Source organism: Echinops telfairi, unplaced genomic scaffold, assembly GCF_000313985.2.
Source record: "Echinops telfairi isolate 266 unplaced genomic scaffold, ASM31398v2 ScPeMD7_7468;HRSCAF=8506_0, whole genome shotgun sequence".
In the NCBI taxonomy this organism is placed as follows: domain Eukaryota; kingdom Metazoa; phylum Chordata; class Mammalia; order Afrosoricida; family Tenrecidae; genus Echinops; species Echinops telfairi.
Genome location: NW_022111369.1, coordinates 54,290,225 through 54,315,088, shown reverse-complemented (window position 1 = coordinate 54,315,088; position 24,864 = coordinate 54,290,225). Strand labels below are relative to the sequence as shown.

The 24,864-nt window shown below is 52.3% G+C and overlaps 1 protein-coding gene across 3 annotated transcripts in view; it reads left to right on the top strand.

Moving 5' to 3' along the window:
• The window catches only part of LOC101660991 (amyloid beta precursor protein binding family B member 2), a 70,296-nt gene that overhangs the window by 25,270 nt on the left and 20,162 nt on the right, over positions 1-24,864 (top strand). For all 3 annotated transcript variants that reach the window (XM_045284298.1, XM_045284299.1, XM_013004804.3), the window contains exon 3: positions 22,514-22,519. In XM_045284298.1, coding sequence (XP_045140233.1) covers positions 22,514-22,519 — 6 coding nt within the window. The remainder of the gene's footprint in view (positions 1-22,513; positions 22,520-24,864) is intronic.

The window sequence follows — 24,864 nt, the reverse complement described above, 5'->3', positions numbered from 1 at the left end:
TTGATAGTTTATAAATGGGTATTTTGTCATATCTTGCCCTGTCCGACGTCTCCCTTCACCCACTTTTCCGTTGTCTGTCCCCCAGGAGGAGGTCACACACAGTTCCATGTAATCGGTTCCCTTATCACCCTAGTTTTAAATATGAAAATACAGGCCCATATATTACAAGGTAAGAAAAAAAAGGTAAGACGTTTTTGAAAAAGAATTAGGTATTAAGGGACTTCCAAGGGAAACTATATATATACCCATGGTGGCTAGTTGGTTATGCATTGAGCTGCCAGTCAAAAAGTCAGTGGTTCAAACCCACCCGTCACTGTGCAGGCTTTAAAAGATGTACAGGTCTGGAGCATCAAAGGGGCAGTTCTCTGCCCTAGAGGGTCACTGTGAGCTAGAATCAACTAGATCACTGTGAGCTAGAACCAACTAGATGACAGTAAGGCTTTCATTTTGGTATGGGAAGCTGTGCACTAGATACAGACACTGCAAATTGGCTACCACAGAATGCAGCTTGAGAAGAGTGAAAAATAAAACAGAAAACAGACAAGAAAGGCTCGTCTACAAAGGCGTGAGGGCAATTTAGAGTCTTGAAAATGTAAGACTTCCTGACAGTTTTCGCAAACATGCTGAGATCCGAATTCTTCCTCAAATTATGCAGTCAATATTTCAGAACACATTTTAATACAAAGAAGTCAATGGATAATTCGTTTTCAGTGTTGCCGAGTTGAGGTTGATTCCAAACATCTTTATAAGAAAAAATTGTAACTTTTCTTTCCAGAGTTCCTGTGCGCAGGTGGAGAAGTTGTGCCGTCGTATAACGAGATAGGAACCTTTTCACTTTAATAAAGGAAGTTGAACTCTGACGAACTCATTTGGGGTTTTATGCCATTTGAAACTCTGTTGTACCAAACTCACTACCAGTCAGTCGCTTATGACTCACAGTGACCCCCTAGGACAGGGTGGGACTTCTGTGGGTGTCGGAGGCTATAAATCCTGCAGGGAGCAGAGAGTCTCCTCCCTCTTGTGCAGTGCGGCTGGTGAGCTCAAAGAGCTGACCTGGTGGTTTGCCGTCAAACATGTAACTCACCACGCCATGAAACAGACTGTCTTCCAGGCCGTTCCAACTCCTAGCAACCCTGTAGGACAAGCTAGCGCTGCCCCTATGAGTGTCTGAGACTGCTTACTGGTGTAGAAAGCCCCATCTAGCTCCCTCAAGGGGTGGTGGTTTCAAACAGCTGACCTTGCAGTGAGCAGCCCAGTGCATAGGCACAATGCCACCCCCGCGCCCTACCTTGCCATCAGGGCTCCTTGTTTATTGCACAGTAACTTGTATTTCTGACCCTTTTTCAAGATAACAGATTAGAACTACATGCTGTTCAATTCCTAATAAAGGTGAAGTGAAACTTGGGGAGAATTCCAACTTCATGTACATCTCACTCTTCAAACATATCTTTGGATCACAGGACATCATGTGAAGTAGAACTTGACCACATGCATGCACGTCCCCTACTCCAGGGTAGCTAACACTACATTAAAATATCTTGATTTGGGAGGGGGCGGGGGAGGCAAGAAGAGTGAAGAGTGGGATATAATGTTTTCTGTATCTCAAAAACTAGAACTGATTGGGGGTGGGGTGGGGGGACGGGTGCCCATATTGGAATCAGCCAGTCAAACAGACCAACAAACGAGTCTTATCATGTGACGCACCAGCGTGTGTATGGGCCAGTATCATATAAGTCGCTAAAGCCAGACTTGGATGAAGAGTGGGAGAGAGAAGCCCAGGGTGCCGTGAGGGGCCAGGGATTGCTGACAGGAAGAGTTTTCAAGGAAGTTGGCATTTGGACTGAGCCCTACAGAATGGCAGGGACTCACCTGGCGGGCAGTGCAGGGAAGGGCATTCAGGGCTCAGGCAACAGCCATTGCAGAGACTCTGAGGTGGGAAGCTGCTGGGTATGTTCCAGGGACTGTAAGAAGATCAGCAAGGCTGGACGGGGGGTGGGGGGTGGGTGGGGGGGGGTGTAGGTACTTGCAGAGGAAGCCATCAGGGATCAGGTCCCAGCTGGTCTCTTAGACTCTCAGAAAGTCACGCCTTTGAGTTGAATCTGACTAATAACATCCCTATAGGATAGGGTAGAAATATCCTGTGGGATTCTGAGACAATTGGTTTTTACAGGATTAGAAAGCCTCCTCTTACTCCTGCGGAGCAGCTGGTGGTTTCAAACTGCTGATCTTGGGGTTAGCAGCCCAATATGTGACCCACTAAGCCACCAGGGCCATTTTAGATTGAAAGTGATCTTGGACTAATATCTTGAGTGCAATAGGAAACAGCCACGTGGGGGCTTAAAAACGCAAAAAAACAATGGAGCAGCATGATTTGTGGCTTTTTTTTCTTTAAGGGGCACATGTAGCTGCTGTGGTAATATAATAGCTGGTTGGGGACAATAGTGGAAGCAGGGAAACTGCTGGGAGGTTGTAGCAACCTCCTGGATGGGAGAATAGGGTGGGGGCAGTGGGACTGGAGAGTTAGATGGGTGGAGAGAGCTCTAGGAGGTGGCCTAGGCTGAACTTTTGAGTGAGAGATGCTTGATGCGATGGCTTGACTCCGTGGCTGTGACAACGGGCTCCAAGATAAGAACAATTGTGAGGATGACAATTGTTCTGTTCTGTTGTACAAAGGGTCGCCTTGAGTCAGAAACCTAACAGCAACAGGCGGCAGGCGGCAGGCTGGGGAGGGGGCCGGCGGGGAGGAGGGAGGTGCCAGGCATAGTTTATGGGCAGCAGACCCTAGGCCATCGTGCCATGCTGTCACCCTGCGGGTGTGTTGTTTCCACTCCGCTCTCGGGCAGAGACTCGGATGACCTGACTCACCAGAGTTTGGTTTAAGGAAGAATGGCAGTGGGAGGCCTTCCAGGCAGACAGGTAGACCTCAGGGGAAATAGTTACTCATCTCTAGCTCCTGCCTCTGGGCGTGGTGGAGTCTGTCCTGGCTACTGAGCCCCAGAACTCATCCGAAGCCCGTCTCCCGACCCCCATTCCCTGAAGTGTAAGCACCTTCGGTCCAATTGTGGGTCAGAACTTCAGCCTAAATGGCTCTGTGAGGTGTTGTTGGATTCAGGTGCACCGGTGAACTCATGCCCCTCCCAAAACACAGCCAGAAAAGCCTCCTAGAAAATTGTCACCACAGAGCCTGACACTCCAAACCAAAGCCATTGTCATCAGTCTAGTCCAGTTGCCCAAAGCGGGCAGTGCCACCCTTGGGGAGGCCCTGGAGCAGTTGGGGGGTAGGGGCGCTGTAAAAGGAGATACCTACACTTTTTCTTGCATTCTGGGCTGTAGAACTGAACTCACTGCTATTGAGTCAATTCCAACTGAGGGCCGATGGTACTGAGGGCTTCTCCCCGCCCCCTGGACAGGGGGGCAGTAGGCCAAATAAGTTTGGGGGTTTTAAGGTCTAGTCCAACGCATAGGGAGCCTATAGAATGGAGTAGGACTTAATACATGTGGAATGCAGGCCTTGGTGGTTCATCTGCTCAGGGCTCTGGGTAAACTGGCAGGCCATCCAGCCGTCTGCTCTGCCCTGTAGCGTTCCAGGAACAGTCTGCAAAATGCCTCCCAGTTCACTTCAAACCTGGCTGCCTCTTGGAAACGTCACTCAGATGCGCTTTGCTTTCTGCTTTGTCCTGCCACCGCAAAGGCTGTGGGGTTGCACAGAACAGGCAGGGCACTCGGGACCCAGAAACCCAGCCCCCAGCAGGGCAACTCTCTGAGAAGGGTCTGCCGGCGCGGTGGGACTTCGAACGCCTTTTTCGAGTCCCAAGACCGAGTCGGGAGTGTGGATGCGGGGGACGTGGGGGGTCCCTCCTGGGATTTGCACTCTGTAAGCACCCGGCCTGCGCAGCTGGCGGGAGCACCCGGCGGGAGCGGGGCGGGGCCTCGGCCTGGGGGAGGCGCCCTCGCGTCCCCGGCAGCCAATGGGCGGCGGCGGCCGGGGCCGGGGCGCCGGCAGCACGGGCGCCACTCGCTCCAACTTGAGAAAGCCGCCGCCGCCGGGGGTCTGAGCGCAGGGCTCCCGGCTGGCGGGTGCAGGCGCCCAGGGCTCCGCTCACTGCCGGAGGGCGGCCCGCCAGGGCCAGGCGGGAGACAAAGGTGAAGAACTTGGCGGAGGGAGCGGCGAGCCTTTGTCTGCAGGTGCAATGGGAAGTAGCCGGGTGGTGGTCGGTGGGACAAAGGCAGCGCCCGCCCGCCCTTGTGAGTGAGCGGGAGCAGGGAGATGCCAGCTGGGGCGGAGCGTGGGGTCGTGGGTCGGGGAAGCTGTTCGCCAGAGGGCTTGCAGGGTCTGCCCCGAGCATGCTGCTCCGGACAGTGTCGTGAGATGGTGTGCATGGGTGCGTCCACGGCTCACGCTTCGGGAGGATCCACCTGTGTGTCGTCTGGTCCACTGTCAACGGATCGATTCCAGCTCCGAGCCACCGTCTCCATGTAGGCGTTTCCAAGGTTCGAAATCGTGTTGGAGCCTCCTCACCTCTCCTTGTCCCGCCGAAAGCGGCTGCCGGGTTTGAACCGCCAACCTCACGACCCGCCGCTTCTCGTGTCTGTAGGAGGGAAACATTGTAGATCACAGGCATCCGATTTGTGGGTTCCAAGCAGCCTCCTTCGTAGACCTGCGGAGGCTGCATTTCCAAGGGGTCGTTATTCGTGAGATCCCAAATCTCAGTGTGACTTCCACGCGAGAACACGCCGCACGTTTCCCAAATGTGGAAGAGCAGCCGACTGAAGCACGTGCCATCTTGCGGTGTTTGGGAACAGATAGGGAGCGATTTCAGGGTGGGAGTGTCTGGCGCCCGGCCCTTTTCCTCCCTGCTGCCTTTCCCATGTGGGTGTTGTCAGCCGGTGGTGGGGGCGTTCCTAATGAACGTGTAGCCTGCGGGGGTGGGAGAAGGGGGTGGGGGGCGCCGCGGCAGCCCCATTAATCTTTTTCTTTCTTTCGGGCACTCTGCAGCTGCGGGCCTGGATTGTGTCCGGGCGGCGGGGTGGCCTGCTTCCTCCGCTGCTGCTCCCTGTCATAGTCCAGGCCGGTGACCAGTGCGCCCCTTCCCCAGCCCGGCGCCCACACAGAAGCCGATTTTTAAAGTTGGAAAGGGCACCTCTTTGTTGTTGTCTATTCCCCCTCCTAGTGGCCCCGGGTGACAGAGTAGAACAGCCTCGTGGTGATTTTTTTGGCTGTAATCTGGAGGGACTCCAGGTGGCCAGGTTTCCCTTTCTCGGTGCCTTTGGGTAGTTTTGAACTGCCAACCTTGGGGGTTTGGGACTGGAGCACTTGGCTGTTGTGTTCCCAGAGCGCCTTGTCGGGCACACCGTGGTTGCCTTTTTAGTGGTGGTTTGTTCCCTTGGAGGGAAAGATTAGGTGTTTTGAGACCCTTCCCGGGAAGGGCTTCATGGAGAGACACTTTCCTCAGGGCCCAGGGGCTCTGTCTTCCAAGAAGGTACCTTGGCTCTTGGCTCTATGCGCCCCCGAGTGCCAGCACACTCCCTGGGTATGCCGGTTTGGTCAGGAACCCCAGCTTTGTGACCACCGCTGTGTCCATCATGCATGCCCTGTGACCCTGGCAAACCGTCACCCTGTCCACTGGGGTCGCTTACTTACCTAGCGTTGGTCAGTACTGCCTGTGGGCCGGGCACTGGCTGGTAGATCTGTGAGTGACACTCCTACCCTCTTACTGCTGTCACCGTGTTGGCGCAGTGCCCGTGTGTGCTCGCCCGCCCTCGAGGTGAGGGTGGGAAATCTGCGCCCTCACCTCCTGTGACTTGGGCAGTGTGTGATGTGTGTGTGGTGAGGCCCGTGTGTGAGAACAGCCAGCCCCCTCCCCACCCCTTCTCAGCATCACCTCTATAGCTCCTAGGGAGAGGGAAGTCCGTGTGTGGTGTCGAGCCCTGGCGTCCCTGGAAAGCTGGGTGGGCACCGCTGAGGTGAGCCAACAGAGCTGTGTTGTCCTGGGCTGCCCTGGAGGTCAGCTTAGCGCAGGGCTAGAGGGGCAAACAGATGGGGCCCAGGTCAGCACCATGCAGGGCTGTATGGACCTGAGCAGTGGGCCTTCCTGCCCTGGGACGAAGTGTCCGAGGAGTGGCATCCTGAAAGACGTGGGTGCTCAGAAACCTCTGATTCCTTTTTGTGGTCCCTTGGCTCAGTCACTTGGACCAGTTGACCTTTCACACCACATTCGGTGAATGATCCCCCCAGCCCCAAGTGGATTTGTTCATCTCAATCACAGACCCCTCAAGGGAGGGCGGGATTCTGGTCCTCACTTCTTGTGACTCCGGAGGTGTGTGATGTGTGTGTGGTGAGGCCCGTGTGTGAGAATGACCAGGCCCCCGCTCCCCGCCAGCATCACCTCCACACTCCTCGGAGAGGGAAGTCCATTCTGAACCTCTGATGAGCAGAGCATACTATTTTGTCTCCCTCATTTGAGAGATGACTCCCAGGGTCTAGGGACCGGGACATGACGGGAAAATCCCAACTGATACTCGCTGCTCTTTCCATGGCTCCCGTCCCGTCATTCTTATCCCTATGGGTGTTCAGACTTCCCCTAAGCCCCCAGGGGCCCTCTAGTAGACAGAGTGACTAGTAGGGTCGCCTGTTCCTTTCTAAGTGTCTATGTGAGGAGCAAGATGTAGCATTTCCCAGATACCCTTAGTCCTCTGGCCTCCTCCGGCCTCAGCATCGGGCCCAGTAGAGAAGACCTTGCCCTCCATCAGTGCTCCACTTGTTGAAGGGGCAGATGGATGCAGATGGGTGAAAAGAGGGCACTTTTTGGTTTTAGGGTTTAGCTATCACCACGATGTATGCTTGATATGTATAAGCTGTGATTAATTTATTATGCGGAGAATCCACTATGCATCAGGCAGATGGACAGGAGCCCTGTGGTGGTGTAGTGGTTAGGAGTTGGGCTGCTCACCATAAAGTCAGCAGTTCAAAACCACCTGCTGCTCCACTGGGGAAAGACAAGCTTTCTATTCTCACCAAAAGTCAATGTCAGACACCCACAGGGGCAGTTCTACCCTGTCCTTCAGGGGTGCTATGAGTCAGCATTGACTGGATAGCAGTGAGCTGTGCTTTTTCTTTAACTGGACATGTGGGAAGTACACTAGGGAATGAGGCAAGCACGGGCCTTGTCCAAAGAAGCAGGAGACAAAATCGGAATGCCATTCAGGAGGCAGCATAGTATAGGTTATGCTAAGTGTCAGGAAAGAGTGGCAGAAGGCTGCAACAGAGTCTCGCTCGGTGCGTGGATAAGAGAGCCAACCAAGGGGGAGCCCCGTCTGGAGGGTGACTGGGAGACCTAGGGTAAACCAGACACACAGCTCTGAGGAAGAGGCGTAGTCGGCAAGATCATAGTGGTCTTTGACCATGGTTGAAGATTTATGTTTTCTTTCCATTACCTGTGAGGCGTCTTGGTGGCGTAGTGGTCTGCTCATCGAGCTGCTAATAGCGAGGTCAGCAGTTCGGCCCCACCAGTTGCTCGGTGGGAGAAAGATGAGGCTGTGCACTCCTGTAAGATTCTAATGTCTCGGAAGCCCAAAAGGGCAGTTCTGCCCTGTCCTTTTGGTTCCCAGGAGTCAGTGTCAACTTGATGGCAGTGAGTTTTGTTGTTGTGGATTTTTCATTGCTGCCTTTAAATCAGTAATGACTCATAGTGACCCTCTGCACAGAGTGGAACTGCCCCTCCAGATTTCCAAAGCTGTTCAACTTTACAGGAATAGACACCCTCATCTTTTCCCCTTGGGGCAGCTGATGGATTTGATCCGACAACCTTTCTGTTAGCAGTCTGCCACCCAGCTCATGGTACCACCGGGGCTCCTTGTAGAAGATGAAAAACTCACTGCTATGGAATCGAGGCAGACTCATAGTGTAGTGGCCCTGTCGGACAGGGTAGAACTGCCCCTTGAGTTTCTGAGACCCTAACCGTTTACAGGAGTAGAAAGCCCCGTCTTTCTCCCAGTAGAGCTGAAGGAAGGGGAGAGAGCTAGGGCCACACGAAGGTGTTTGCATTTGTGTTTATTTGTTGGAAATAAATGTGAGTGTAAGTGAATGTATGAGGACGTCAGTCATTGGGGCGACTATCTGTAACTCCGTGAAGCACTGAGCCCTTGCTTTAATGCCTCACCCCTCCGTGTGGCTGAGCAGGCATGCCCAGCGGAGCATTGTGCATTCGGCCACTCTCCCAAGATGTGTTCACCCTTCGCCACCCTGTCTGTCCTTCTGAAGGGACTGGCAGACGTGGGAGCCGTGCCTTTGCTCTGCCATAAAGACCCGGATTGCAGTGAGAAGGAAGACAGGTTTGAGGTTTAAGGCTTAATCCACACGCACCGCTTCCCCTTTGCGCCTCCGTTTTCCCAGAATCCACTGATGATTGTGCAGCGGCACTTATTCACCTGCAGTATCCCCATCGTGCTGGCGATGGATAATCTGCCAGGAATAAAGTGCGTACCATACCTGTTTCCAATTAGAAAGGGTGGGTTTCCGCGGAAACATTGCAGGAAATCTATAAAGCGAAGAGAAAGACGAAGGAGGTGTCTTTTTTAAAAAAAATTTTTAATGGGATTTCTCCATTCCGCTCTTTGGAACTTATAGCATCTTTGTCAGGGAACATTGGCGTTTGAAACGAACTTTCGTTTGGTTTTTGTAAATACCCATATATGTGTAATCACAAAGAAAACATTCTAGCGCCGTCAGTATTGGGGCGGGTGGGGGGTGGCGGGGGCCGCCAGCCTTTCTGATCTGGGAGCCTAGACCATGTAGGGTCTGTCTCGGGATGAATAAATTATGATGGAAGAACAGCTGCGCAGGAACACAGTTGACACTCAGAGCTGATTTGGCCTGGTTCTGTCATGTGAAAAACACATTTATTTGCCAGGCTACCTGGACATGCTGTTTGCGAGGCTTCTGGTGTCTTCTGGCTTTAGTGTTTGTTTTTTTCCCCTTTCCTCTTTTAAATTCTCGTAGGAAGAGCTGCAGCTTGCCTGTGGTTTTCTGGCACTCACGTCCCTGGGCAAGAAGCAGAGCTCCACACGGAGGCTGGTGGACACGGTGGGCGTGAGCTTCCGTCTACGGTTTCAGTTGGGCCAAGGCTTATTTGTTCCTAACTAGCCTCCCTAGTGGACACCCTCCTCTTCTGACATGTGTGCAGAAGTGCTTCTCGCTGCCCCCAGCCTTCACGTTCGGCCCTGTCGCAAAGATTACTCCACAGTCTAAGTCAGTGTTGAAAGCTCCGCTGTCACGGTCTTGCATTTTGCAATAATCTCCAGCAGGGGTCTCACGTGTTCATTTTAGACTGGAAAATAAATGATCCCCAAACTCTGCCGTGAAGTCTGTGCCGACTCATAGCCACCCCACAGGACCGAGTCAGGCTGCCCCTGTGAGTTGTCAAGGCTGTGACTCCAGGGAGCAGAAAGCCCCAGCTTTCTCCTGAGCAGCAGCTAGGGGCTTTGAACTGGGAAACTCCAACTCACGATCGCTCTGCCACCAGTGCTCCCCGCCATGTTCCACTGGGTCCTGCGAATTCTTTCACTGGTCGCAGTAGGCCCATGTCTAAGGGCAGTGCTGAAATGCCGCCATGCAGGAAGTTTCCTGAGGGCAGGTGGGGGGGGCGGGGGAGTGGGGTGCGTTCGGGCCAGCGCCCCTCAAGTGCAGCCACCACTTCCACATCAGAACAGACTAGGAAGAAAGGTCTGGTGATCGCCTTCCAAACATCAGCCAGTGAAAGCCCAGCAGAACCACCCCATGGGGCGTGCAAGGGCTGACTGGTTGGCGGCTAAGAACCTCAGCCATCTCAGTGGTGGTCCAGTGGTCCACGGTCCTCGTCTGAATCCGACCGCCATCTGACGCCGGAATCAGCCAGTCAGCGTCCTAAAAAGCCAAAGCGCCAGCCCTGTAGGCTTGTGGTCCATTCAGTCTCTGTCGTAGCTGCTTGGCCCGGGCCGGTGCCAGAGCACAGGAGCTGCCCCAGACAGGACGAAGCCAAATGAGCCTTGCAACACCTACCAGTGAAGCTGGACTTACAAAACAGGCAGAAGGGTGAACTGGACCCACTGGCCAGAGTTGGCTGACCTCTGATCTAAACGACCTGATGCCCAGCCCATAATGGTCACGGAAATAAGGGCCTTGTCCTCTGCCGGCCAGGAGGCTCAGCCACCTTTGGCCAACTTTATACGGAGCCCTGGAGGAGGCCACGAAATGACCCGAATTCCCCCAGCACTGACCGCACTTGGGCCGTGGCTTTCAGAAGCTATGTTGATTGTGTTTGCGAGAGAACGGGTGCACGAGAAGGGGACAGCAAGCTCAGACGGCGAGGAACAGGTGGATGTAGGTTGTGCTTTGTGTTCAGATTTCTTATGATATTTGATGGAAAGGAAACGACACTGTAATGAGGAGAGGGTTGTGGTTGTTGGTAGCTGCTGTGGCATGACGTCCGGCTCGTGGGGACCCGGGTGTGTCGGGTAGACTGCACCACAGGGTCTTGAAGGCTGTGACCGTTCAGAAGGAGACCGTTAGACCGGTCTTCTGAGGTGCCTTTTATTCCGCTCACTGCTGTCCAGTCGTTTCTGACTCGCCGTGACTTTCGGGGCCCGGGTAGAACTGCCCCTGTGGGTCTCAGAGACTGTAAATCTGTACAGGGGTGGATTCAAACCCCTCATTGCCAGCTCGTGGTCTGGCAGCACTAACAGTTTGCATGTACTCAGGGACAAACCGGGAGACCGACGGGCTCTAAAGAGCAACTTGACTGTGAATCAGAAGGTGTCTTCTTTCACACCTATATCAAGAAGCGAAGGCCTGCTGAGGTACCTTGTGAAGGACCGCACTGGTGGCCCTATAGGTCAGACCCTCCACCCCCACCCCCAAGGGGAGACAAGAAGATGAGCTGTTCTGTCCCTGTGAAGGTGCACAGCCTCTGAAGCCTGCATGAGGTGGCTCTAAGTCGGAATAGACGATGGCAGCGGATGCGAGGAACTGTCTGGTGAAGTTTGCAGATGGTGCAGACGCCCACCTGCAACCAAAAGGTGGGTGGTTCCAGTCTGCTCGTGGGTGCCTCAGAAGAAAGGTCTGGCAATCTCCCTGCACAAAATGGGCCATTGGAAGCCCTTTGGAGCACAGTTCCACTCAGGTGGGATTGTTGGGTCTGAATGGGCACCGCAGCAACTGTTTTTCTTTTTAAGATACCTAATGACCTTTGAAGAAGCTCCTGGTGGGGTAGTGGTTAAACATTGGGCTGCAGTTTGAAACCACAAGCCGCTCCTCAGGAGAAAAATGAGGCTTTCTACTCCTGTAGAGTTTCAGGCACAAACATCCCCAGGCACAGGTCCACTCTGTCCTTTAGGGACATGAGTAGGAATACGGTTGCTTTTTGTCTCGTTTTCCTCAGAGTGCTCTCTGAGGTCCCCTGGTGGCACATAGGGTGAAGTGTCGGGCTGCTAAGGAGACGAGGTTGGTGGTTCAAACCCACCAGCTGCTCTGCAGGAGAAAGAGGAGGCTGTCTGCTTCCAGAAAGGTCTACAACCTCTGAAACCCAGGGAGCCATTATCCTGGGCCCCGTGGGGTCGCTGGGTCAGGCTAGTCAGCAGTGGGGGCTGGGTGACTATCGTCAGACCCCCTGCTCTTGACATGTGGGAATGTGAGGTCTTTGGCCATTTCTTTGAAGGGTAAGCAAAGGTTCACTCCTCGTCCAGTAGCCGTGCGCATAAAAAAATTATCTGAGGAGTCAGTAAATCTTCACAGGAATCGATAGACAAGGGAAATTGATGTATTGATTTCCTTAGTGCTGGTAGAGCCGTTTTTCATGTAGACAGATGTTCCCACGAAGGACGCCAAGGAAGGTCTCTGGAAACGTTGTTGTTGCTTCTGCTGGTGATCAGAAAATAGATTTGCTTTCGAATACAGACACAAGAGATTAATAATCTCAGAACTCACCTCCTGCCTGTTGGATGAAATATATGCTGTATTAACATTACTTCAGAGGACATGAAAGCGGAATATGAACCAACCCACCCTCCTGCACCCCACCCCCGAACGAAAAAGCTTCCTGCCATGAGTCGATTCTGACTCATGCAGCGTTGAGCTCTGTCTAGCGTGTCCGGGCTGTACATCTTTACCGGAGCCAACTCCAGGAGCGGCTGGGGGAGTTGAACACCTGACCTTACGGTTAGCAGTGTGATGCTTACCTGACAGGCTTCCCTGTCACTGTGGCAAGTTGTGGGTCACAGGACAGTTGGGTGCAACCACCTTCCCAGTGCCCACAACAAATCAGGCCCTTCAGTTCTTACCAGAGCATGGGGAATGAAAGAGCCCAGGTGGCCAGCTGGTTATAGGTTGGACTGCTAACTGCAAGGTCAGCAGTTTGAAACCACCAGCCGCTCCTCTGGAGAAGGATGATAAAGTGAGTTTGGTTGGCATCTCTGATGGCACGGCGCATTAGGCGTTGGGATGTGAACTGCACGGTCAGCAGGGGGGACTCACCAGTGACTCAGTGCAGCAAAGAGAGGTGATCAGATCCCGTCAAGAGTGGGGCAGGTCTACTCGGCCCTGTGGGGTCGCTGTGTGTTAGAATTGACAGTGCTGAACTGGGAGTTTGGGGAAGCAGGCAAGTTCTCTGATACCTCGTTTAGTTTGTTTATTCAGGCATTTAAAAAATACCTTTCTGGGAGGGAGGGGGAAAATGAGGAGCTGATGCCGGGGGCTTAAGTGGAGAGCAAATGTTTTGAGAATGATGAGGGCAATGAATGTACAAATGTGCTTTACACAATTGATGTATGTATGGATTGTGATAAGAGTTGTATGAGCCCCTAATAAAGTGATTTTTTTAAAAAAATACCTTTCATTACCCAGTAGCTGTCAGGCACAGCACCCTGGTGGTGCCTTGATGTAACCCACTAGCCGCTCCGCAGGAGAAAAGCGTGGCCGGCCGCTTCAGGAAGGTTTTCTAGTCTGGGAACCCCTCGGGGTCCTCTGGACTCCAGTGAGCTGGAATCCACTGAGGGCCACTCTGAGCAGAGGTTGTGGTGAGGCACCCGCCGGCCCGTTGGGGCTGTTAGTAACCCCACCTCACTACCACCGAGTGGATGGCCACTCATCGCGACCGCATAGGACAGGGTAGAACTGCCCCAGTGAGTTTCCGAGGCTTTGGGTCTTTATGGGAGCAAAAAGCCACGTGTTTCTTACAAGTAAGCCTGTGTGACAGTCAAACTGCCTGCCCCATCAGGTTTCCAAGGAATGTAGTGTTTCTCCCAGGGAGCAGCTGGCGGCCGCGTGCTTAACCCCTGTGCCACCGCCCTTGTCAGGGCGTCTGTGTGGCAGATAGAATCCCTCACCTGTCGTCTGCTAACGTGACCAAATCAAAACACTGCACGTCACTGTCGCCCTAGGCCAGCTGTGGCGGCACGCAAATCCAATCCCAGCGCACCCTCCCCACTCTCCCCTGCATGGGGCAGATCCCTAGGAGAGCTGATGAATGAGGAGTGGGGAGGTGAGGAGGTCAGGGCGGGCAGGAAACAGCAGGCAGACCTGAGTTCCATGTGCAGATCCCTCCCTTGCCAGCTGGGAGGGGGTGAGCTTGCCCACTGTCTGAGTCCTTGTCTGTAAAGCAAGGCTGGAGACCGTTTCCCTGCTGGGCCACTGTGGGGCTTGCCCATCAAGAACAAAGGCCAGCTGGGTAGAAAGACCACATGGACGGTGTGGTCTTATTGGTACCTGTTTATGAACAATGTTATTAGGAACAACCAGCCTTCCTCACATTGATGACGTTTTCTTTACACGTGGTTTGAGTTTGCAGACTATGAAAACAACTTCTGTCTAAGACAGCGGGAGCCCTGGTGGCATAGGGGGCAGTGCCTGGAACTGCTAATCACAAGATCGGCCGTTCAAGCCCACCAGTCTCTCTGTGGGGCAAAGATGAGGCTGTTTGCTCCCGTACAATCTGAAAGTCTTAGAAACCCAAAAGGGCAGTTCCACTCTGTCCCATGGGGTCAATAGGAGTCCGGATCAGCTCGGTGGCCATGTTTTGGCTTCTTGTGGCCCTCCCATCGTGATGCACCCCAGGTTCATGTGGAAGTTGTGCCGTAGCCACCCTGCAAGGCGTCTTGTTTCTTCCTGTCAGGACCTCGCATGCCAGGGGTACTTGCTGTGTCGGGGAGCTGCTGCCATCCGTACCCAGCATCAGCGCCTCAAACCCAAAGCTGTCAGACGGGCGCCTCCTGGGTGGCAGATGCTGTGTTTTGTTTTTGCTTTACTCCCTCTACTTCCAGGAAGCAAGCCAGCTCATGGGCTCACAGATTAGGTATCAGATATACTGTATAACGATATCCTTTTGCCTTTGATTACATCCTAACCTACTCCTTTGAGACCATCAGATGAGGGGAGTCCTCTCTTCGTTAAGGACAAAGAAAAGCCCTGACGGCATAGTGATTTACGAGTTGAACTGCTAACCCCAAGGCCAGCAGTTCAAACCCCGCAACCACTCCCTGGGAGAAAGGTGAGGCTTTCTACTCCCAGAAAGATTTACAGCCTCAGAAAGGGACAGTTCCTACAGGATAGCTATGAGTCAGAATTGACTCCGTGGCAGGGATTTAGTTTGGTTTGAGAGCAAAATGGAAGCTGTATCTGTCTTCTCCTTTCCTTGGAACAGTGGGTTTTTTGTCTGTGGTTTGGTTTGGTTTGGTTCTGACTGTCATACAGGCCAACCAAAAGCTGACACTCATGAATTCTTGTTGAAGGATGGACTTAAAAGAAAGAAAGAGAAATTCATTTCCTGGCTGCTTTTAAATACCCCCCCCCCCAATTAGCAAGCTGACTCATAACTATTGTCTTCGACTCCAGCAGCCTGAGAAAGTTCTTTGTTTCATAGGCTGCGCCTTGAATTTCAATCATCTGAGACCGGCTCTCAGTCCTCAGTCTCACCTCAGCCTGGTGCAGCTCTTGTTCCCCAGCTGGGTTTCCGAACAAGCCAGGCTGTGGGCGAGCAGGAACGATGAGACTGAACAGGAACGTGCTCAGGCCAGTGACATGACCTTGGGAGGGAGCAGGGGTTTCTGTAGCTCCCATAGCCCTGCCCTGGAGCCTTGATGGAGTAATGGTTATGCGTTGGGCTGCTCACCACAAGGGCAGCAGTTCAAAACCACCAGCCGCCCCAAGGGAGAAGGATGAGGCTCTCTACAGTCTCGGAAGCTCACAGGGGCCCTTCTCCTCTGTCTTATCAGATTGCTATGAGTTGGCATTGACTCGATGGCAGTGAGGTTTTGAGTTTGGGCCCTGCGAACCGTTTTCCTGCAGCTGATTTCCCCCAAATCTCGCCAGACATCCAGAGGGCCCATTAACGCAGCCTCAGCTTTACCCCACAGGAGAGGCCCTCCCCCGTGGAGCGCAGATCCTAAAGGGCTTCTGCAGAGACGCTTTGGCGATTTCTGAAACTTCCCCACCCCCCAGAATCGTCGGCCTGTGCACATTTTATTTCTGAAGTGTTTGCCAGATTCCAGAAGAGTCCAGAAACTTCCGGAATCACCACAGGTTAGGCACCTTCTTCCTCTTGACAGATCTCTGCTCCCTTGGGCCCTCACAGGCACATAGTTATCCTGCTACCTGAGTCCACACCACCGGCCTCCGGTAACACAACGGTTCTGAAAATTAATTCATTTACATCTTCACTACACTCTTGGGAAGGAAGTCCCCCTGCGGCTTCTGGTTTACAGAGGCAGGGGTGGTAGTTTAGGGGGGATCGTCTCCTCCCACGTGGAAGCCTGGGTTGGAATTGGAGAAATGCACGCTGAGTGCAGCCACTCCCTGTCACGTCAGCAGAGGTTTGGGGAGTTGCCAGGATATCAAACAGGTTGGAGTAGAGCTTCCAGGTGACCGCAGACAAGGACAAAGGACCTGCAGTGTCTCTTCTGAAAATCGGCCAACTCCACTCAAGTACTCCCTCAAAGCAAGAATACTTTGTGCTACTAAACTGGCATTCCATGATGCTCACCTTCCTGACACAATCGCTAAAGACAAAGCGGGTGTATAAGTAAATGTGGTGAAGAGCTGATGGTGCCCGGCTATCAAAAGATTTAGCATCTGGGATCTTAAAGGCTTAAAGGTAAACAAGTGGCCATGTAGCTCACAAGCAACAAAGCCCACATGGAAGACGTACACCAGCCTGTGCGATCACGAGGTGTCGATGGGATCAGGTATAAGGCATCAATAAACAAAAAAGTCAAATCATTGTGAATGAGGGAGGATGCAGATAGGGGACTCAAAGCCCATCTGTAGGCAACTGGACATCCCCTTACAGAAGGGTCTCAGGGAGGAGACAAGCCAGTCAGGGTGCAGTGTAGCAACGGCAAAACATACAACTTTCTTCTAGTTCTTTAATGCCTCTCCCCCCCCCTCCCCCCATCATGATCCCAATTCTCCCTTACGAATCTGGCTAGACCAGAGGATGTATACTGGTACAGCTAGGAACTGGAAAAACAAGGAATCCAGGACAGATGATCCCCTCAGGACCAGTGCTGAGAGTGATGATACCGAGAGGTATGGAGGGAGGGTGGGGTAGAAGGGGGGAACCAATTACAAGGATCTACATATAACCTCCTCCTAAGGGATAGACAGCAGAAAAGTGGGTGAAGGGAGACGTCAGACAGTGTAAGACATGACAACAAAATAACAATAATTTATAAATTATCAAGGGATCATGAGGGAGGGGGAAGACGGGAGGGAGGGGAAAAATGAGCTAATACTAAGGGCTCAAGTAGAGAACATATGTTTTGGGAATGATGTGGGCAACAGATGTACAAATATGTTTGACACATGGATGTATATATGGATTGTGATAGAGTTGTACGAGCCCCTAGTAAAAATTTTTTTTTAATCGGCCAATAAAAACCTCGTGGACCGAGGTGTTGAACGGATCACTGAAGACAAATGGGTGCATAAGCAAATGTGGCGAAGAAAGCTGATGTTGCCCGGCTATCAAAAAGTATAGTGACTGGGACCTTAAAGGCTTGAAGGTAATCAAGCGGCCATCAAGCTCAGAAGCAACAAAGCCCACATGAAAGAAGCACACCAGCCTATGCAACCACGAGGTGTCGAAGGGATGAGGTATAAGGCATCATCAGAACAAAAAATCTTACCATAGTGAATGATGGGGGGAGTGCAGAGCGGAGATCCAAAGCCCATTAGTAGGCCACTGGAGATCCCCTTGCAGAGGGGTCTCGGGGAGGAGATGAGCCAGTCAGGGTGCGATGTAACAATGATGAGAAATACAACTTTCCTCTAGTTCCTAAATGTTTCCTCCCGGCTCCCACTACCATGACTCGAATTCGACCTTGCAAGTCTGGCTAGACCAGAGGATGTACACTGGTACAGATAGGAACTGAAAATACAGGGAATCCAGGGCGGATGAACCCTACAGGACCAGTGGTGTGAGTGGCGAAACAGGAAGGGTAAAGGGAGAATGGGTAGGAAAGAGGGAACCGATTACAAGGAACTATATGTGACCTTCTCCCTGGGGGACAGACAACCGAAAAGTGGGTGAAGGGAGACGTCGGACAGGGCAAGATATGACAAATTACCCATTTATAAACTATCAAGGGCTCATGAGGGAGGGGGAGCGGGGAGGGAGGGGAAAAATGAGGACCTAATGTCGGGGGTTTAAGTGGAGAGAAAATGTTTTGAGAATGATGTACAAATGCGCTTTACACAATTGATGTGTGTATGGATTGCGATAACAGTTGTATGAGCCCCTAATAAAATGTTTTAGAAAAAAAACCTCGCAGACCCCAGCAGCCTAATCAATTGACCTCTGTCTGGCGGGCCATGGAGACATGGAGGGACAGGTGGACAGCACTATGCTCCAGGGTACAGCTAACCACAGCCACCACATGGGAGCGAGAGAACTGGGGAGAACAAAGAGGTTGCCAGCTCAGCTCAGAACCCACCATGACCAGAGCAAAGGAAAGGCGGTGGAAGCCAAATACAGTTGGAGCCCTGGTAGGAGAACTGTACTGCACCCGATTTGGTCCGTTTAGGTTGTTTTTTAACTTCATTGTCATGCAAATAATGCTGAATAATGCTGGCTGGGACCATGGCCCAGAGCCTCAAAAGACCCTTGGTGAAGAAAGGCCGAACCCCCACCCCACCCCCACACCCGCAAATTACAAGAGCAGTCTGCAGAAATGGGGGAGCCTTCCCATGAGTGGGCGGGGTCCCGTTGTGAACTGCGGAAGATTGTGGGTCGAGTAAGAAGTAGGTGGCCGTGGGGGCACCCACCAAGGGAAGTCGGGGTACCCAGAAAGCTGGGGTGGCCAGTGGCTGCTCCTTTATCCCTCCTTCCTTTTTCCTTCCTTTTTAAGTGTTAGAGGAATTTCCTATTCATTTAGAGGCCCTGTTATTTCAGGTTTATGGTAATGAAGCATTGTCAATGAGCCCCTCTTCATTCTCTATGAGAGCATGCTGATCAGGCCGCCCTGGGGGTACAGCTCGCTGGGATTAATCTGGGCGGTTCACACTTCCCACTGCCATCTTGGGGGTGTGGGGGTGTGGAGAGCCTTGCCTGGCTCTAAATTTAGCCGCCTCCCTTCACAGGCTTCCTCATCTTGTGCAGGAGCCCAGCTTTGGCCCCGTGGGTTTTGGGGGGACGGTTTTTTTCTCCCCAGATGTGCAAGGTGCCCGATCAGTGGAGCAACTGCCCCTGTGTGCCAGTTCATGTTGGATTTTTGAATGGCATTTCAAAGATCGCGCCAAAGTCTCTCTTTAAGCTCACAGGGCCTATTAACCCCAAAGGGATTCGCCTTGCTAAGTTTCTGAGGCCCACCTTCAGGGCCAACACAGTGGCTCTGTGTTAACGGGACTTCCTTAAGCGAATACCTGGTGACGAGTCGGATTGGAACTATCAGGGCGCCCCAGCCCATACCGATATCCTGAAAGCACCTGGTCTTTCCGGGCAGAGCTCTAGATTTGTAGTTGAACGTTTTTGCCATCCTCAGGGCATATGAGTTTCATGAAGAATAAAAGCTGCTGACAGAAAACAAATGAAAGGTTCGATGAACTGCCTTCTTTCATTAAAGAAAACCAAAGCTGGGCCAAGGTTGCGGGGCATCCTTCTGGGTGGTGAGAGGCAATGCACTTAACCAATCCATTCTGATAAAAATCAGAGTGCTGGAAAGCCCCCAGGGAGCCTCCTGGTGCACAGTGGTTCCCTTGGGCTGGAATGAGAAGCGGGTCTCTGAGGTCACTCCCCTGCCAAAACAGACTTTCTCTCCTAGGTGGGAGTCGGTGATGCAAATGGAGTGCACTAAGTCTGAGGAGAGGGCTGCAGATACTTGCCTGCTCTCCTGCACCAGGAAGGCATCTTTGCCCGCATGCTGCCCAGGAGGAACTGGAGCCTGGGGTGGGGGGGTGCTTAGTGTCAATAGCCACCAGAAGGCAGTCTATGGAGCCTTTGTCACAGGGGCAGCAAACTACGGAATCGCCTTTCTTGTCCTCAGGTGTGTCATTGCGTTGAACTACCGGTTGGGTTTTCTAGAAACGAAAGTATCCCACTGTGGGGGAAGCACAACCTACGCTCTCCTTAGAAGCCAACGTTGGGCGTGTTGAAGGCAGTCCCTGGAAAAGGCCATCCTGGTCGCTAAAGTACAGGGTCAGCGGAAAAGAGGAGGACTCTCAGCAGGATGGCTTCCCAGTGGCTGTGCTGCAGCGCTGGGCTCAAACACAACTGGGAGGAGGCGTGGGCCAGGCGGTGTTTTGTTCCCGGGGTTACAATGAATCAGAACGGACTCCGTGGCACCTAACAGCAACAATGTTGGTGAATACTTTGTAGCAGGCAAAGTTTAAGTGAAAATCTTTCCTGAAATGCTCGTTTGGAATCTGCCCCCTTTCCATACTAAACAGGAGCCCTGGTGGTACCGTGGTTACGAGTTGGGCCCCCATCCTCAAAGCTGACAGTGCCCTGCTCCTTGGGAGAAAGTCGGAGCTTTCTATGCCCGTCAGCAGTTAGAGTCTCAGAATCTCACGGGGACGGTTCTACCCTGCCTTAGAGGGTCGCTGTGAATCAGAATCCAGCCTGGAACAGCGATCGCTGAGTGCCTTTGTGCAGGAGGCTGGCTTGCGGAGTGAGGTGCCTCTGGGCACTTAATTGGGGACTTCGGGTTTGCGGACCCACACGCTTAAGCTGTCCGGCTTCTAGTTGAGGCTTCCAGCAGAGTGATAGAGCCTGTGGAGCATTTATTAGCAGACTGGACAGAACTCTGACATGTCCTGATAAACATCTCAACCCCCAGCATTTCTCACTGGCTTGTTGACCTCCTTGATGAACCCTTCGGTCGTGAATTTTGTTTGTCAGTTCTTTGTAGCCATTGCAATGGATATTAGAACAAAGAGACAAAAAGACAGAGACCCTTAATGAAGACATTACAGGGGACTGGGCAGGACCAAGTGGAAGTGTGAGATGTCTTACCTGAGAAACATTCACCCCAAAAAACCAACCTCACCGCCGCCGAGTCGGTGCCTTATCAGAGTAGCATTGCCCCCCGTGAGTTTCCGAGACTGTCACTGTTAAGGGGAGCAGGAAGCCCTGTCTTTCCCCCTTGGAGCTGCTGGCGGTTTCAAGCTGTGGACCGGAGAGATTGCAGCCCAGCCTCTAACCACTGTGCCACCCGAGCTCCTGGGAGGAGCACTCAGATAACTACATCAGCCTTGCGGGCCTCAGTCCAATCCTGTCTTCACCAGGTACTAGCTGTCTGACCTTGACCGGAGCCTCTGAGAACCTGTGGTGGAGAACAAGCCACGCTCACCTTGGTGGGGGCTCGCAGGGCCGGCACAGAGCCAGCACGCCGTGTGAGGGCTTGTCAGGCTGTGCTACGGTGTAGACACTGCAGTGCGTTGGGCGTGCTTATCATAGTCTTCTCCCTTCGCTATTGTGGAAGTTTTTTCTTTCTTAATATCGTATGAGTCAGCGGTTAACAAATTAGACTCAATTAAAAGCATAATCCTCTGTAATCCAGATGATCACAGTTGACATGTTAGGTTCATCTACCTTTATATATATATATATAAACTATATATATAGTTTAAAATAGGAGTGGCCTGATGGCACAGTGGCTGAAGCACTCTGCTACTGAAAGTCAGCCGTTTAAATCCACCAGACCCTGTGTGGGAGGGAGAGGGGCAGCCTGGTTTCAGAAAGATGCAGGCAGTCAAGCTTTTTTCCCTGTTGTTGTTTTTTTTTCACATGACACCAGACAAGGGGGCTTCAACAAGTTCGTGGGGGGAAATTCCATTATCTTGTCATTCCTTGTTTTCGGTGAACTTTTGGAAGCCCCCACATGCATTTGCAACTTGGGCTTTACTCTCCACCCCAGCCCCAGCCCAGTGATCTGTGTGGTCGGTGTTTGCTGTCCAAACGGGCAGCCCTGCCTCTCTGCCTGCTGACTTGGTGGTGGTCCTCTGGCTGGTGGGCTGGGCATCTCCCACCATGACCCTAGCCACAGGGCGCTCAAAAACAGCTTCTGTGAATGTTCAAGTCCGTCTGTCCCTTCTTCTTCTGTGGAGAATTCTCTGTGAGAGATTCTTCTTTCCAGGTGTGCTGGGTGTAAGGCTTGGATAGAGTCAGTTGGAGGAGGGAGGGGGCGTCTGTCAGAATTGTTATCCAGACAGGTAAGAAGACAATGTCGCATTGTCACTCGGCTGTGGCAAGACCAGAAGGGAGTGGAGAGCATTTGAGGTCAGAAGCTAAAGTGGCCTCCTTGGGGTCACCCCAGCAGCTCTGGATGGAACTCCCAAGTGCGTGGCCCCCAAACCCAAGTTGCTTGCTTGTCTCCGCTCTCTCTCTGTGCCAGGCCTCCTATGGTTCTTGTCCTCTCTGGCTAGGCTCTCTCCTCACCTGCCAGCTATCACGCCCATCTCTCTTGCTTCTCCTCCCTGCGCTCCCCCCTACCCCCCCTCTGCCCCTTCGCCCTCCCTCCCTCCCTCCCTCTGTCATGATGCAATTGGGTTGGGGGACAGGTGTGAAATAAACTTCTGGTGCTGCTGTCCATTACTATAGGACCACATAGCATGGCAGAATTGTTAGCGGAACAGGTAAGACGGGGTTGCTGTGCCCTTGTGTCTGGGTTTTATTTGTTGTGGCTTTTTTTAATTGGGAGCCGGTGAAGTGGGGAAAGAAGCCCTGAGCCCTGCCAGGTTTACTGCAAACTGCTCCCCGCATCGGCCTGGGGTATTTTAAGCCACATTACCTCCCCCGGTTGATATGTTGTCTCTGTAAATTCAGCTGGTATCTCTTGGCTGCATCGTAACAGGGCTCAAAATACACACTTCTGTGTGCTGAGGTTCAGCTAAAATAAGCACAGGAAGGCTCTCATTTGCAGCAGGGTCGGGAGCTCAGCCGGGCTAGCTGTCCTGGGAGCTGCTGCTGTAACGGTGCTGTTTGATTTCCTGATGCCGTGCGAATGCTAACGTGTTGTTTCTGCTTGTTCCCTCATGCCTTCCTGGACTCAGAGAGAGGTAACCAACCCCATGCCCATTGCTCCCCCCCTCCCCCCAGTCCTACATGTCTGACCAAACTCACTCGCTTTCCTCATGCTGTAATCATGCCACCGCACCGCCATCGCTGTCTCTGGGAGCCCGACTCCGCTGTGTTTCGTGTAACCGTTCATCGACATCTGTTGTGTGTCCCGCATACGCAGACAGTCCCTGCAACGCCGGGCTCCCGCTCCTCTGCGGGGCTGAGCCTTCCCCAGGGGCCTTAAGTCCAAGGAGAAGTTGGTCGCTGTCGGCGGAGGGGAACGACAACTGACCTGTGAGGGAGCGACTGTGACAGAAATGTTTAGACTGTGCACCATGTCGTCCCCAGGGGCCCATTTGTGTCTGCTCCCTGAGAACTCAGCCTTGGCGCTTCTTCAGATTCTGTGTCCCTCAGGATTGGTGTGGCACTAGGCGAGCCCCCCGCCCCCAGCGAGGGCGTTGAGTTTGCGTATCAGTCACTTTCCCAAAGCAATCTGCAATGCTTCCCCTGGTTCGCGCTTCCCCAGAAGGAGAGCAAGGTGGTTTACAAAGGATTAAAAACCCCTTGCCATGCAGTCGGTTCTGAAATGAAAGGTAGTTATACTGCAGTGTGGGGTGTGTGTGTGTGTGTGTGTGTGTGTGTGTAATTCAGAATCTTGGTCTAAGAAGGTGAAATTTCTCTTCCCAAACAAGAAGGCCAACTTGATCTTGAACCGACTCCTTCTCCCTCCTCTGCTGGTGGGCCCTAGCACCAATCCACACTTTGAGACTGCCTTGGAGCCTCGTGTCCCCACCCACCCGCTACACCCCACGGCACCAGGTTTTCACCTTCCCATTTCCACTGTGGGTCCCGCGCTGGGCCCTGGGCAGGTCAGACCAAGGTGGGAAAGCCCTTTGTGATCAGCACCTAGAAATGCCACGTCTGACTTGAAACCCTAGCTCATTGTTGCTCCCTTATTTGCAAAATGGACCTGTGCCCTCTGCGATAATAACTCTGGTGGCTTTTATTAGCCACGGGAAAAGACAAAAAATAAATCACAGTTATATGTATTCATACAACTACAAATATTGAGTAAAGCATCCTTCATGGCTAAAGGTACAGTATTTTCAAAGTGAGATGACCCCAGATGGTGCACATGGTTAATGCCCTTGGCCTCTAACCCAAAGGTTGGAGGTTCAGATCCCCACAAAGCGCCTCAAAAGAAACACCCATGATCGACTTCCAGAAAGTCAGTCATTGGAAACAGAGCGGAGCACAAGACCGACTGACGCGCATGCGGCAGCCTGAGGCCCAGGTGACAACAGCACTACCAGCTTGCTAGGTAGCTGTTTCCGAGTGGGCTTTTTTAACTGCTTTGTCCTCATTTATAAAAGCAATAACCACCATTAATCAATCACATCTAGCGCATGCTAGCCTGCCAGTCTTCACCGATCCCTTGCACACAACATGCTATGTATTTGGCCTTAGCAAATAGGGATTTATGCTAGAGTCTTTGAAACCGTGGAGAGGGTTGGTACAGAACTCCCAGCAGAAGGATATGGGGACTGAGTGGAAAGTGAGTCTAATGAGAAAAAGCGAGAGAGAGAAAAGAGAGCATCTAATTGCGAAGGGGACAGCTAGCAAGGTCAGCTGGATCTTTGCTGCTCGAGAAAGCCAGAGTAGACACACAGAGAGACACACACACACACAGGGAGACACACACACACACAAGCAAAAGCTGCAGGGAGAAGTGTCAGTCGGTCGAGTAGGAAGAATATATTTTGGGTCACCGACCTCATTCCGAAATGGAACAGGCAGTGACTCATGAAGGAAATGAAAGTTCCTATCATTGGAAACATTCTGGCTAAACCGCTGTAGAAGGGACTCTGACATTTCAGTCTAGATAACCACTAAGGCGTTGGTAAATGTCTCTTAAATTACTTTGGGAGAAAGGCATCCAGTGCCACCTATTACAGAGATTACCGGAAGTGGCAGCCTTTAACAAATAAATGTGTTCTCTCTCAATTCCGGAGGCTAGATGTCAAATTCAAGGTGCCAACTCTCTCTCTCTCTCTCTCTCTCTCTATCTATCTATCTATCTATCTATCATCTATCTATCGCTATCTCACACGCACCCACGCACACTCATAGTGGTACTACAGGAGAGGGTAGAACTGCCCCTGTGGATTCCCAAGACAATGAATCTTTACAGTAGCTGGTGGTTTTGAACTGCCAACTCCGTGTAATAAACGCTAATAACCCAATGTGTAAATAAGGTAGGTCCTTCTTTTCTCATCTTTTGAAAGACAGAAGGTGATGCAGGCTACACCCCAGGAGGGAAGAGAAGGAAGGTTACTCCACCTGA